This window comes from Oncorhynchus masou, chromosome 5 (assembly GCF_036934945.1).
Source record: "Oncorhynchus masou masou isolate Uvic2021 chromosome 5, UVic_Omas_1.1, whole genome shotgun sequence".
NCBI classification, from domain to species: domain Eukaryota; kingdom Metazoa; phylum Chordata; class Actinopteri; order Salmoniformes; family Salmonidae; genus Oncorhynchus; species Oncorhynchus masou.
In genome coordinates, this window is record NC_088216.1 from 22,059,419 (window position 1) to 22,074,345 (window position 14,927).

Genomic DNA, 14,927 nt, shown 5'->3' on the forward strand with positions numbered 1-14,927 from the left:
ACTGGTATCACTTTATAAACATAACCCTTTGTTCATCTTATTTAATCAAAGTGGAATGTGATGTTCACATTGTTGTCATAGACTCGCTGAAGAAACAAACAGGTACACGATATTGTATACAGGAAATGGTTTATTTACAGAACAATGCAAATCTACAGTACATAGGCATTCTAAAAACTATACTGTAAACGTGTCTGAAGAATGCACATTATTTTTTCATGGTAGTTCAATTTCAAACAACATTCTGAAATCAATCACGATACAATTTGAAAATCAGAAGGAAATCATGACACTAATAACATAACACATATTGACATGATTGGTATTTAATTATATTTTCAATTCAGCTTAAATTTCAGATTTTAAATGAACTATTTGACAATTGAGGAAACTACAATACTGTACTGTAGTAAAGATTCATTTCCACATAAATAACTACTGGCAGAGTATCGTCATTTTGTGTAAGGTGCACAGCACTCCTTCATTGTGTATGATGTTTTGTTTTTGTTTGCCACTATTACAGACCAATTATAAAATAGCATCGACTGATTGTTGTTCCTGCAGCCAATCAAAAAAGGGTGAGATGACAAATGGACCAATCAGAAGTCATGATGGCCTAAACCAGTCAGGTCCAACAGTTCCTTTTTAACAAATGATTTTAAACTGTATTGAAGGTTATAGGCTACCACCACTTTAGAGTAGATCATGCATATCTATGATAAAATAAGCTAAAACTGTAGTTCTGAAAATGTTAACCAAACTGTTAAACTCATGATAACATCATATTCATTATCCTTAGATTAAATAAGTAACGAACAAAACATTTGACTATGATACAATAGAGGCTATACGAATATAAAGATCACTCGGGGCGGGACTAAGTCTGATTAAAATAACTTCAGAGGGCCACAGCATGAATACCGTATCTTCATACGTTTTGTTGAAAACACTAAGGCTATTAGCTAGCATGAACGATAATACAACAGTATCATCATTTCCTTACAAACAAACCGAAAAGCCATGCAGGTCAACTGATGAATATGGTAATGTAATAATACCTTATTAATGGGTGGCAATTTTATAAACAATACATAGAATTTCATGCAAATGTTTGGTATGTCTAACAAAACAGACCTTCATAAAGGTCCTCACAGATTTCTATCGAATTATATAACAACGCCATTTGAGCAACCACAGTGAAAACCTTGTCTCTGTCTGGATATATAAAAACACCATTTTAATAGCCCCTCCTTGATATGCTAAAACAAAAATGGCCACTCGCCGACTACGCCAAATTTCAAAAAGAGAGAAACAAATCTCAAGAGTTGTGCTGAAGATGAAAGGCATGCTCATGAAACCTGAAGAAAGATACTAGCCTGGGAATCTCAACCGTTTCACAAATGTTCAAGTGAAACAACAGTGAAAGTAGTGATTCAGTTTGGATTCCAGGCTAGAAGAAAGGAACCATTTCTGGCAGAAAGATATAAATCCCAAACTGTTGCTAATAAGCTCCAAAAAATAACTCTTGATACCATAATTATAACATAAGAAGTCAAGCTTGTATCGAAATCCATGCTCAATTTCAGGCAGTCACTCCCTAGTCCATTAGAAACTAAATTCAATATGTTGTCAAGATATGTGTGATTGCATATAAAATATATCATGCCTTTGTCAAGATTCACTATAAAAAAATGTGCTGTTCATCTTTTACCAAAAGTACATTCTTATCATATCATTAGCTCTCTCAAACATTACCATAGATATTGAATATATAAGTTCATTATATTAGACTTCTGGTACAAAATGTTGCTTTATCCTTTTTATTTAGTGCAGGTCTGCCCAACCCTCTTCCTGGAGGTCTACTGTCCTGTGGGTTTTCAGTCCAACCCTAATTTAACACACCTGATTCGACTAATTAGCTGCTCAACAAGACCTTAACTAGCTGAATCAGATATGCTTAGTGAGGGTTGGACTGAAAACCTACAGGACAGAAGATCTACAGAAAGAGGGTCGGGCAGCTCTGATTTAGTGCAAATAACTAATGGTATAAAAATCAAGCAGCAATAGTTTTTTTTTCAGAGAAAGCTTAAATTTGAAAAGCAAATCCATTGAAATAAAAGTATATGGGCACTAGATTCTTCAAGAAAAAAAAGATTCACAAATGAAAAAGAATCAGCAGTGAAAAATTTAATCTGCCTGAGACACTTTAGTGACATGGAGGCAAGGAATTGAGGAACAGAGTGCACAAAGTATCACATTTGAAAATGCATAATGTCAAGAATCTCCTTCATAACTCATTTCAAAAGAGGAAGCTATAAGAAATAAAACTTCTTTTTTTTTCAGTCAGTGGAAAATGATTTGAAATGGAGTGAAACGGGGAGGTACTACTTCCACAATAAAAACACATAATCAAACTCTTGCTACGGTGTGCCCGACTGAACACGACCCTATACAATGAAAAGGGGGTAAATTATATATAACAGATCACCATTAAAAAGGTCTTCATGATTAACAGTCTGTAGCTTGAGGGCTACTGTTCCATCCTCGTCCAGAAACTGATAGAGGGGTACACACCCTCGGAGATACCGCCCCTTCGTCCCCGATTGTCATTCATCAATGGAGACGAGGCAAGGCAGCAGAGGCTCAGTCTTATTGGTCTGTCTGTCTGTCTGTGTGTGTGTGCACGCGCACCAGTCTATTTGTATGTGTGTGTGTGGGTGTATCCATCCGGAAGTGTGTATATTTATTCATTGAGTGTGCCTTTGATATGTGGATATATGTTTATGTTCATCCGGAGTGCCATGAACGGGTTAACCCCTAGAAGCCAGTGGAGTGGACACTGGGGATGGGGTAGAACTTGGAGATGCGGCTCTGGGCTGAGGGGTTAAGGCACTCTGACTCTCCACTCATCTTAAAGAAAATCTCCTGCTCCTGAAGCTTCCTGGCAAACTCTTCCTCCAGAGCCTAAGAACAACAGACAAATGGTCGGCGAGCGGATCCCAAGCCAGAGATTACATAATACTAATTTGGAGGCTGCTTATATTTGTACTGTTTCACACATGTACCAGATACGCATTTGTTTTCTTACACATCGCCCCGAGATTCCCCCGGAGACACCCTCAGAGAGTGGGGTCACAGTCAGGGTCAGGCATTATCAGTGGAGCAGTTAGGGTCAAGTGTCTTGCTCAAGGGCACGTGGACAAGTGTTTCACCTTGTTCAGCTCTATAATTCAAACTAGCGGATTTCAGTTACTGGCCCAACACTCAAACCGTTAGACTACCTCCCACCCTACCTCCTACCATATGTTTCACGACAAGTATCTCCATCTCCGAAACAAAATATGTGCCAAATATTCAATAGAAAGAGAAATCATTTCCTGTGAAGGGTTAACTGGTGTGATGGTTACCTTCTTCCTGGGTCGTAGTTTCTCCCTCCACTCCTTCAGCTCCTGGCTGTGCTCCTCATCCAGCTCCTTCAGCTTCTGGGTCTCGTGCTCTATCAGGATGTGGCACTTCTCATTCTTGAAACACACAAATACACACATTGGGTGTTACACGCTGTACTGAATCACAGATGAATCAAAGTGTGTGTGTGTTTTCTATTGCACCTTGTGCAATTACAGAATCCCTGATATCCATGTGCGCGTACTATACGTTATACTATACACTCTTAGAAATAAGGGTACGGTATTGTTCCCTGGAGTACAAAAATATCAAAATAAACAATGATCTCACATGGTACTGTTTCGTACCTTTTAGGGTACATGTGCAGACAGAGTATAATGGTACATTTTTGTAACCCCTATTATGAATATAAAAAGGTACAATCATCACACTCAAAAAAGGGGTAATGTGAAGGTTAGTTTCCCAGGTGACAAATGTTATTTTGTTTACCCTCAATACCCACCATACAATGCTAACTTTCTGCCACCTGAAAATAACTAACGGCTTTGGCACTGGGGTGGTATCTCAAAAAGCCACATTTGTACCATAATTATTATCTTCATATTTCCCAGCATGCTCTACTGCAGGTTGATTTTTTAAAGAAATATTTTGAATATCTGTGTTTTTGCATGTACATTGATTGATTAATCATATGCTACACAAAGATAAATAACATAAATGTTTCTCAACGAATCCAATCAGTTAGTTCGATTTTTTTCTCCTATTACTGAAATGGTTGTTCCAATTTAAATGACTTAGGTAGTCTCCTCAAAATGTTCTTAAAACCTGTTTGGGATAGGGGGCAGCATTTTCACTTTTGGATGAAATGCGTGCCCAGAGTAAACTGCCTCCTACTCAGTCCCAAATGCTAATATATGCATATTAGTAGTATTGGATAGAAAACCCTCTGAAGTTTCTAAAACTGTTTGAAAGGTATCTGTGAGTACAACAGAACTCATATGGCAGGCGGAAACCTGAGAAAAATCTATAAAGGGGCGTGGAATGGGAGCTGAATGAGTCAGTGGTCTGGCAGAGTGTCTCAGGCTCGTGACGCGCAGTCCCGACAGAGTTAGCTCTCGTTCCAGTGCTTTTCTACAGACAATGGAATTCTCCAGTTGGAACATTATTATTTTTATTATATATTTTTTAATTTTACCCCTTTTTCTCCCCAATTACGTGGTATCCAATTGTTTTTAGTAGCTACTATTTTGTCTCATCGCTACAACTCCCGTACGGGCTCGGGAGAGACGAAGGTTGAAAGTCATGCGTCCTCCGATACACAACCCAACCAAGCCGCACTGCTTCTTAACAAAGCGCCATCCAACCCGGAAGCCAGCCGCACCAATGTGTCGGAGGAAACACCGTGCACCTGGCAATCTTGGTTAGTGCGCACTGCGCCCGGCCCACCACAGGAGTCGCTGGTGCGCGATGAGACAAGGATTTTCCTTACCGGCCAAACCCTCCCTAACCCGGACGATGCCAGTTACTACAGAGCCTGGGCATGAACCCAGAGTCTCTGGTGGCACAGCTGGCGCTGCAGTACAGTGCCCTTCACCACTGCGCCACCCGGGAGGCGTAGTTGGAACATTATTGAAGTTTAATGTTAAAAACATCCTAAAGATGGATTCCATACATCGTTTGACATGTTTCTACGACCTGTAACGGAACTTCTTAAGTTTTTATCTGGACGTAGTGCTCGCGCCTCATGAAGATGGATTACTGGGCTGAACACGCTAACAAAAAGTGATAATTTGGACATAAATGATGGACTTTATGGAACAAATCAGTCATTTATTGTAGAACTGGGATTCCTGGGAGTGCATTCTTATGAAGATCATTATGAAGATAGATTATGCTTTTTCCGTGAAGTAAAAAAAAAATCTGACACAGCGGTTGCATTAAGGAGAAGTCTATCTTTAATTCTGTGAATAACACTTGTACCTTTTATCAATGTTTATTATGAGTATTTCTGGGATTTGATGTGGCTATCTGCAAAATCACCAGATGTTTTGGAATCAAAACATTACTGCACGTAATGCGCCAATGTAAACTGAGATATTTGGATATAAATATGCACATTATTGAACAAAACATACATGTATTGTGTAACATGATATCCTATGAGTGTCATCTGATCGAAGATCAAAGGTTAGTGATTAATTTGATCTATATTTCTGCTTTTTGTGACTCTTATCTTTGGCTGTAAAAATGGCTGTGTGTTTTTGTGACTTGTCTCTGACCTAACACAATCATATGTTGTGCTTTCGCTCTAAAGCCTTTTTGAAATCGGACACGATGGGTAGATGAACAAGTGTATTTTTCATTTGCTGTATTGGAGTTGTTAATGTGTGAAAGTTACATATTTAAAAAATATTTATTTGAATTTCGCGCACTGTCTTTTCAGCGGAATGCTGTCGAGAGGTTCCGCTAGCGGAACGCCTGCGCTAGAAAGGTTAACTCTGGCAGTCATTGTGAATGCATGTTGCAGGTGAATACAATTCATACAGTTGGATACCCTAACTCTGGCTGGATTCCAATAGGAATTACAAATCACTTTGCAAACCAGCAAAAAATTCTGGTAAATTTCCCAGGTTTCTAGAAATCACAGTTGGAAGATTCCTGGAAACAGGAGGGAATAAGGGGGAAATGCTTCAACCAGAATATCCCAAAATTCCCAGAATTTGGGGTATGTTTACAGAACTTTGCAAGCAGGCCTGACGTAGCCTATAAACCATGAGTTTCATGCCACTGTATTAGAGTAAAACTAGGCTTCAAAATAAGGCCTCATGAGATATGTAATGTATTGTCATAAAGAGTTTAATTTTAATGGTAATATATGCTTAGGTACTCACTTGTGACTGAAAATAAAATAATTTAACAACAATGGTTCTGTTACTAACAAATACAGTCAATGGTGGTAACTCTATAATTCTATCAAAAAGGCAAATTGGGAAATTGTATTGGAGGCTTGGCACAGCAGGGGAGTGGTTTTCAGATAGTTATTTTTGGCCACCCGTGAGTGGAAATATTGTACAAGTTTAAGTGGTCTATGGTAGAGGTCCATTTTTGCCACTTTCAAGGAACAAATGGCTTTGTCACTGTGATGGTACTATATAGTGTAAAGGCACAAAGCATGCTTTTGTGCCTGTGGAAATAGGTACTATCTGAGGTATGAACGTGGGTACAAATATGTACCCATAACTAAAAGTACAAAGGAGGACCTTACAGGGTACCACCCCAGTGACAAGAAGTTGTACCCCTTTAGGAACAAATCTACACCTTTATTTCTGAGAGCGTACCTGTAACTGCTGCAGCTCCCGGATGTTGGTGTCACACTGCAGTTGCAGGTCTCTCATCTGGTTGTCATGTTTCTGGTGCTGGTGGAGCCTCTCATTCTTCTGCCTCTTCTCCTCCTGGGCTGCAAACTGTCAAAACACACAGAAACATCTCAGTTATTCAACTCCCACGAGTATTAAAATAGGCCCAATTACAGTTGGAACTTGATACATGTTTAATTTGCACTGGGAGTCTCAAGCTTGACCTAGCATTGCCTAAAGTACAGTAAATCCTTCAGTGCCTGGGAAAGTCCCTTTGACCTGGATCAACAAGCTCTGAGACTTCACCTCTTTCTCTACTGAAAGCAATGTCTATAATATCTCATTAGTTGGCAGCATTGGCGCAAAACTGAAAGCGCGAACCACCGCATTTAACCTGGCAAGGTGACTGGGAATATGGTCAAATAGAAACAGTGTAGTTATTCCCTCCATAAGGCAAACAAACAAGCAAAACATCAGTACAGAGACAAAGTGGAGTCGCAATTCAACGGCTCAGACACGAGAAGTATGTGGCAGGGTCTACAGACAATCACGGATTACAAAGGGAAAACCAGCCACATCACGGACACTGACGTCTTGCTCCCGGACAAGCTAAACACCCTCTTCGCCCGCTTTGAGGAAAACACAATGCCACTGACGCGGCCCGCTCCCAAGGACTGTGGGCTCTCGTTCTCGATGTCCGATGTGAATAAATCATTTAAGCGTGTTAACCATCACAAGGCTGCCGACCCAGACGGCATCCCTAGCCGTGTCCTCAGAGCATGCGCAGACCAGCTGGCTGGAGTGTTTACGGACATATTCAATCTCTCCCAATCCCAGTCTGCTGTCCACACTTGCTTCAAGATGTCTACCATTGTCCATGTACCCAAGAAAGAAAAGATAACTGAAATAAATGACTATCGCCCCATAGCACTCACTTCTGTCATCATAAAGTCCTTTGAGAGGCTAGTTAAGGATCATATCACCTCTACCTTACCTGACACACTAGACCCACTTCTATTTGCATACCACCCCAATAGATCCACAGACGATGCAATAGCCATCGAAACAGCACACTGCCCCATCCCATCTGGACAAGAGGAAAGCCTATGTAAGAATGTTGTTCATTGACTATACCTCGGCCTTCAATACCATAGTACCCTCCAAGCTCATCATCAAGCCTGGGGCCCTGGGTCTGAATCCTGCCCTGTGCAACTGGGTCCTGGACTTCTTCACGGGCTGCCCCCAGGTGGTAAAGGTAGGAAAAAACACAGGGGCATGCTCAGCCCCCTCCTGTACTCCTTCACCCATGACTGCGTGGCCACGCACACCTCCAACTCAATCATCAAGTTTGCAGATGACAACAGTAGTATGCCTGATTACCAACAATGACAAGGAAGCCTACAGAGTGGAGGTGAGGACCCTGGTGGAGTGGTGCCGGGAAAATAACCTCTCCCTAAACAAAGGAGCTGATCATTGACTTCAGGAAATAGAAGAGGAAACACACCCCTATCCACAGACAGAACCGCAGTGGAGAAGGTGGAAAGATTCAAGTTCCTCGGCGTAAACATCACTGACAATCTAAAATGGTCCACCCACACAGACAGTGTGGTGAAGAAGGCACAACAGAGCCTCTTCAAACTCAGGAGGCTGAAAAGAAATTGGCTTGGCCCCTAAGACCCTCACAAACTTTTACAGATAAACAATCGAGAGCATCCTGTCGGGCTGTATCACCGCCTGGTACAGAAACTGCACCACCCGCAACCGCAGGACTCTCCAGAGGGTGGTACGGTCTGCCTAACACATCACCGGGGGCAAAGGAGGTCACAGGAAGGCCAAAGGTCACAGGAAGGCCAAAAAGATCATCAAGGACATCAACCACCCAAGCTACGGCCTGTTCACCCCGCTATCGTTCAGAAGGCGAGGTTAGTACAGGTGAATCAAAGCTGGGACCGAGAGACTGAAAAACAGCTTCTATCTCAAGGCCATCAGACTGTTAAATAGTCATCACTTGCTGGCTACCACCTGGTTACTCAACCCGGCATCAAAGAGGCTGCTGCCCAATATACATAGAAATGGAATCACTGGCCACTTTAATAATGGAACACTAGTCACTTTAATAATGTTTACATACTGTTTCACTCATCTCATATGTCTACAGTGTATTCTATGCTACTGTATTTATTCAATGCCACTCCAACATTGCTCATCCTAATTCCATTCTTTTACTTTTAGATGTGTGTGTATTGTTGTGAACTGTCAGATACTACTGCACTGTCGGAGCTAGGAACACAAGCATTTCGCTGCACCCGCAATAACATCTGCTAAATATGTGTCCAATAAAATTTGATTTGATTATACTTTGAAAATAACATCTAAATACATAGGTTTCCATTCTCAATTATGTGTTTTTTTGACCATTATCTCTCACCTGTTTGACCTTCTCCCTCTCCTGCTCGGGTGTGATAGGGCCCCCAGTGATTCTGAGGCTCTTCTTGAACATGGCCATGCGAGTCTTGGCCTCGCTGCGCTGGATCTTGGGTAAGCGGGCCCTCTCCTGTGTCTGCCTGTTTTTCATCTCCTCAATCAGACGCTGGTTGTAGCGCTGCATCTGCTCCATCTCCTACACACACAGAGACACAGAGACACAGAGACACAGACAGACAGACAGACAGACAGACAGACAGACAGACAGACAGACAGACAGACAGACAGACAGACAGACAGACAGACAGAGAGAGAGAGAGAGGAGTGGGAGGGAGAGAGTGAGGGAAAGAGAGGGGGGAGAGAGAGAGAGAGAGAAAGAGAGGAAGAGAGGGGGGGTGAGAGGAAGAGAGGAGGAGAGGTGGGGGGGCAGAAACACATCATTAGCTTCCATAGAAATTAGATATTTGAGATATTAGACTAGCTGTCAAAGTGTTAGCCATTTAGTTGTCTTGTCAGCGTTACCCAGTCTGCATTTGGCAAAACAATGACGCATCATTGTTGAATGCAGAAACAGATATACCCAGGCATATGTCCAATTTGATTTAAGATGTCATGAGTCAAAACTTGTAGTCATTCAGTAATATGCCTCACTCTATCCCCCAACCTGTTCAGATATTTTGCTCCTAGTGGTTCTATTCAGGACTAGGCTTATGAGATCTGATCCTGAATCAGCTGTTTGTCTGTCTATTTGGAAGCCTTACTGTACCTTCTCGTGTCTCTTGAGCAGCTGGTGTCTCTGCATGAAGTACTGGTCTTTCAGCTGTTGTTTAAACAACTGGTGTTTCTCCTGTAGGTGACGCTCTTCCAGCTCCCACATTGCTGCTTCCCGTGCTGCCAGGACCAAAACACACAAACTCAATTAGTCAAGGGAATACTGCATTACACGGAGGTTCAGCATATTATTATTAGATACAACACCCCACCATTGTAAATCAGATCTTTCATCTGTATTTCTTCATATTTAAGGTTGACGAATCTTGGCAACCAAAAAACATGTCACTAGATTTGACTAATTGGTTAGCTTGGAATGTGTTTGTGAGACACTTCCTTCAGAAGTACATTTTCTTTCCCTTTCTAACATGGTTCATACCATTCAAATCAGCAAGTCCTCAAGGCCTACAGCTTGTGAACATTTCTGTGGAGCTATTTCTATAAGCTGATGTGCATGGGATGTCTGGAATCTGACCAGGCAGGGTTAGTAGGCTGCTAACCAGTTCAGTTCATGTTAGGTTCTCAGCATTAAGGTATTATAAACTGGGTGGTTCGAACCCTGAATGCTGATTGGCTGAAAGCCATGGTATATCAGACAGTATACCACTGGTATGACAAAACATGTATTTTTACTGGTTCTAATTATATTGGCAAACAAGTTTATAATAGCAATAAGGCAGCTCAGGGTTTGTGGTATATGGCCAATATACCATGGCTAAGGGTTGTATCCAGGCACTCCGTGTTGCGTCGTGCATAATATTGGCCATATACCACACCCCCCTTATTGCTCAATTAGAGTCACGGCCTGATGGGGCCGTCGGTTGAACTCTGTAGAGCTTCTGTTTTAAGTTATATTCAGTGTCACTGTGTGTTTGCGGTTTCCATCTCACACACAAACAGTAAGGTTTACTATATTTCCTTTAAGTATGCTGGTGATAGCGGCTAGGGTAGACTGTTTCTATGTAGTGACTATGACCTTTATAAAGGTCGTGTATCCATCCTACTGCAATGTGCATCTGTGCTACTTGCATCTCACGCAGAGCGATGCATCTTCTGTTTGTGGTTAAGGCCGGTTTCTCCCCTCTGAGAAGGTGCTATGACTGAGTACCTAACTATAGTCTATGTGTCACGCCGAGAGATGCATCGTCACCTCTGAGGAGCTGTTGTTTGTGGTTGAGACAGTCTCTCTCGATGGTGGCCAGCTCGTGTTTGTGTTGCTGGATGATCTTCTTCAGGGCACAGTCCAGCTCCTGCTGCTGTTTCTGCAGGAACTCCTGCTCCTGAGGAAGAAGAGGGAAAGACAGCTGGATAAGTAAATAATATCTATATGCCCCTCAAACGCAACTCTGGACCTCTAAGCCAGTTCCACTGCATATATTCATTGTTCCTCTCTAATTGAGGACTTAGTTAGACCTGCGACACCAGGTGTTTGCAATTCATTATCAGGTAGAACAGAAAACCAGCAGGTGAGTACCTCTGCTATACACTGTGTGACCCAGACAGAAGGGGAAAGAGAGTGATATTCGTCAAATGAAAAGGCCATTAGCAGGCCAACTGAGACCATATTCACGGAACCAAAACACACCGGGAGTCACAGAACATTGTGTCATATCTTAGTTCGTCGATGAGTTGTTACACTTACTCAGATTGCCAATACAGCCCTAAAACCAGGCCTATAATTTCGCTTGAGTAAATGAAGAAACACCAGAACTGTGTCGGTACAGTTCAAGAGATGAACAGAAGAGAGATTCAAACCAACCGTAGCCAACCGCACGGCAAACAAAAACCACAGGCTGGCAATGCCAAACAACACGCGTCTGTCCGTCCGTCAATTTGGAATGGCTGTCTTCACCTCACCTCAACTGCTCTCGTTCCCCCAGTCGACTCCAACAGCACGAGAGAGAGAGTCACCGTAGAGTATTGAGGCTGGCAGACAGGCTGGCAGACAGGTCTAGCTTGTTGATGTTACACCCCCCCATCAGGACAGACGCGTAACCTGACCAACCCTACTGTAAGGGGTCTGGACTATGGGGATAAGTATGGCTTGAGTTAATGGACCACACTGTGGAGGCTGGCAACAATGTGGTGACAGGAATGTTGTTTTTTCATTACTAAGTTCCAGGTTGATTGAAATGCTAAGTTTCGGGTTGATGCCATTTCATCTAGAAATGTGTCGGCCAAATCCCAAAATAGAACACTGCTGCATTCCCTTTAAACCAGCCCTCCACGTGTTGATCAGTCCAGGTTTTAAGGAAAGGAGAATGCCCACAATGCATTCCACACACACTGATATAAACACCGCCGTCTCAAAGTCAGTGAGTGAATCTACTGCCATGTGAGAGAGCAAGGATAGGACACAGGGGGGGTCTTACAACTTACATCCTGCATGGGGGCGTGGAAGAGAGTGCAGGAGGACAACTGAAAAGATAGAATCATACCCTGGGCCACTCCCTGTCGATCACAACAGATTAGACCTGTACTCTACTAAATCAGAATGTAGCCTGAATGCCAGTCTGTTTGTTGCATTTACTGCCAACACTCGTTATCATGCATGACCGTAAGGGAAAAGGAGTTGGCAATGGTGCACAAGCAGACTGGCACATCGGGCTCCATACAGCACATTGTAGACCAGAACAGACTATACTCTACTAATCATCAGCCACTCATCAATAAACATTGCTGGCTAAGTTAACCATTACACCGACACACTGTTACACCCCCGCAATATACAGGCAATGTGTTCCACTGTGATTCACAGGTGGGTGGATTGTTAGAAAACACATCAATAGTGTTGGACTATACTGTAACTTGTGTTGGAAGATACTGTAAGCCTACTTGATGAATGTTTTGAATTAAATTATCTACTGTAGAATAATACATACACAAACTCTATTTTTGACCAAAAACAAACCACACAAAAGACAAGTTTTGAAAAAAAAAAGAGTAGCCCAAAAATTCCCAAATGGGCTAAATAACAGTGATCTTGAAAGCAGTCAACGGAAGAATGGTAGACTGACATTGAAGGGACAGTCAATGTCGGAAAGCCACACAAGAAGATTTCCACAGCAAACTACCTCTTCCCGTGGAGTTGTGATTACATCCTTTTTTTCTCCCGTTTCACGATAGTGTTTCTCCTGTGCCTGAGTCACATTTCCTGTTTGAACTATGGCAGGAGGCAGCCCACAAACAAACACACCACAGGGACAGCAGAAACAACACAGACACAACGACAAGGCTTTGATATGGATTTGTGTTTCAACTCATTAGCCAAAGTCTATGAGAAGTAGCTTGATGCCAGATTTGTATGTATGCGCTGCATAAGCCAACATCTCGGACTATAGACTCGTCAGAATCATTTGGATTCAGCACATAGGCTACAGATCTGGGATCAGGTGACGAGAAGTGACAGTTTCAGACTGATTTAGACACAGGTTATATAAACCCTATGAGAGAGATTTACTTTAACCACAGGTGTGTCAGTAAAACGCTAGCTTCTATAAATAGGCATTGGATTGTTGTGTTGATTGGGCTATCCTCTTACGATGGGACACTGTAGGATTAATACTGAGGACGAACTGGGGTGCACATGGATAAACATCTAAACATTCACATGACTGTCAATGCTAAACAAGGAAAACCCTTCCAAACAAGATTGAGAATATATCATCTTTGTCAGCTGGACATAAGTATCCTGTGAAGTGTAAGATATTAAAAATAAGACGAGTTCTTCGAATTTCTTGTGGCATGATGTCCCCAATGCATGTATATTAAACCACTTTTAGTGATCCAGTTCAACAGTACATCATGTATATTAAACACCTTTTAGTGATCCAGTTCAACAGTACATCATGCATATTAAAACCACTTTTAGTGATCCAGTTCAACAGTACATCTTGCATATTAAAACCACTTTTAGTGATCCAGTTCAACAGTACATCATGTATATTAAACACCTTTTAGTGATCCAGTTCAACAGTACATCATGCATATTAAAACCACTTTTAGAGATCCAGTTCAACAGTACATCATGCATATTAAAACCACTTTTAGTGATCCAGTTCAACAGTACATCTTGCATATTAAAACCACTTTTAGTGATCCAGTTCAACAGTACATCATGTATATTAAACACCTTTTAGTGATTCAGTTCAACAGTACATCATGCATATTAAAACCACTTTTAGAGATCCAGTTCAACAGTACATCATGCATATTAAAACCACTTTTAGTGATCCAGTTCAACAGTACATCTTGCATATTAAAACCACTTTTAGTGATCCAGTTCAACAGTACATCATGCATATTAAAACACCTTTTAGTGATCCAGTTCAACAGTACATCATGTATATTAAACACCTTTTAGTGATCCAGTTCAACAGTACATCATGCATATTAAAACCACTTTTAGTGATCCAGTTCAACAGTACATCTTGCATATTAAAACCACTTTTAGTGATCCAGTTCAACAGTACATCATGCATATTAAAACCACTTTTAGTGATCCAGTTCAACAGTACATCATGCATATTAAAACCACTTTTAGTGAACCAGTTCAACAGTACATCATGCATATTAAAACCACTTTTAGTGATCCAGTTCAACAGTACATCATGTATATTAAACACCTTTTAGTGATCCAGTTCAACAGTACATCATGCATATTAAAACCACTTTTAGTGATCCAGTTCAACAGTACATCATGCATATTAAAACCACTTTTAGTGATCCAGTTCAACAGTACATCATGCATATTAAAACCACTTTTAGTGATTCAGTTCAACAGTACATCATGCATATTAAAACCACTTTTAGTGATCCAGTTCAACAGCACATCATGCATATTAAAACCACTTTTAGTGATCCAGTTCAACAGTACATCATGCATATTAAAACCACTTTTAGTGATCCAGTTCAACAGTACATCATGCATATTAAAACCACTTTTAGTGATCCAGTTCAACAGTACATCAT

At 41.4% G+C, this 14,927-nt stretch overlaps 1 protein-coding gene across 1 annotated transcript in view; it reads right to left on the minus strand.

The window, feature by feature from the left end:
* Positions 1–2,174: 2,174 nt before the first annotated feature.
* slkb (STE20-like kinase b) overlaps positions 2,175–14,927 on the minus strand; it is a 36,811-nt gene continuing 24,058 nt past the window's right edge. The window contains exons 13-18 of the mRNA XM_064963303.1: positions 11,107–11,236; positions 9,952–10,076; positions 9,190–9,381; positions 6,744–6,869; positions 3,408–3,521; positions 2,175–2,964 (exon numbers count right to left, since the gene is read on the minus strand). Coding sequence (XP_064819375.1) covers positions 2,818–2,964; positions 3,408–3,521; positions 6,744–6,869; positions 9,190–9,381; positions 9,952–10,076; positions 11,107–11,236 — 834 coding nt within the window. The 3' untranslated portion in view covers positions 2,175–2,817. The remainder of the gene's footprint in view (positions 2,965–3,407; positions 3,522–6,743; positions 6,870–9,189; positions 9,382–9,951; positions 10,077–11,106; positions 11,237–14,927) is intronic.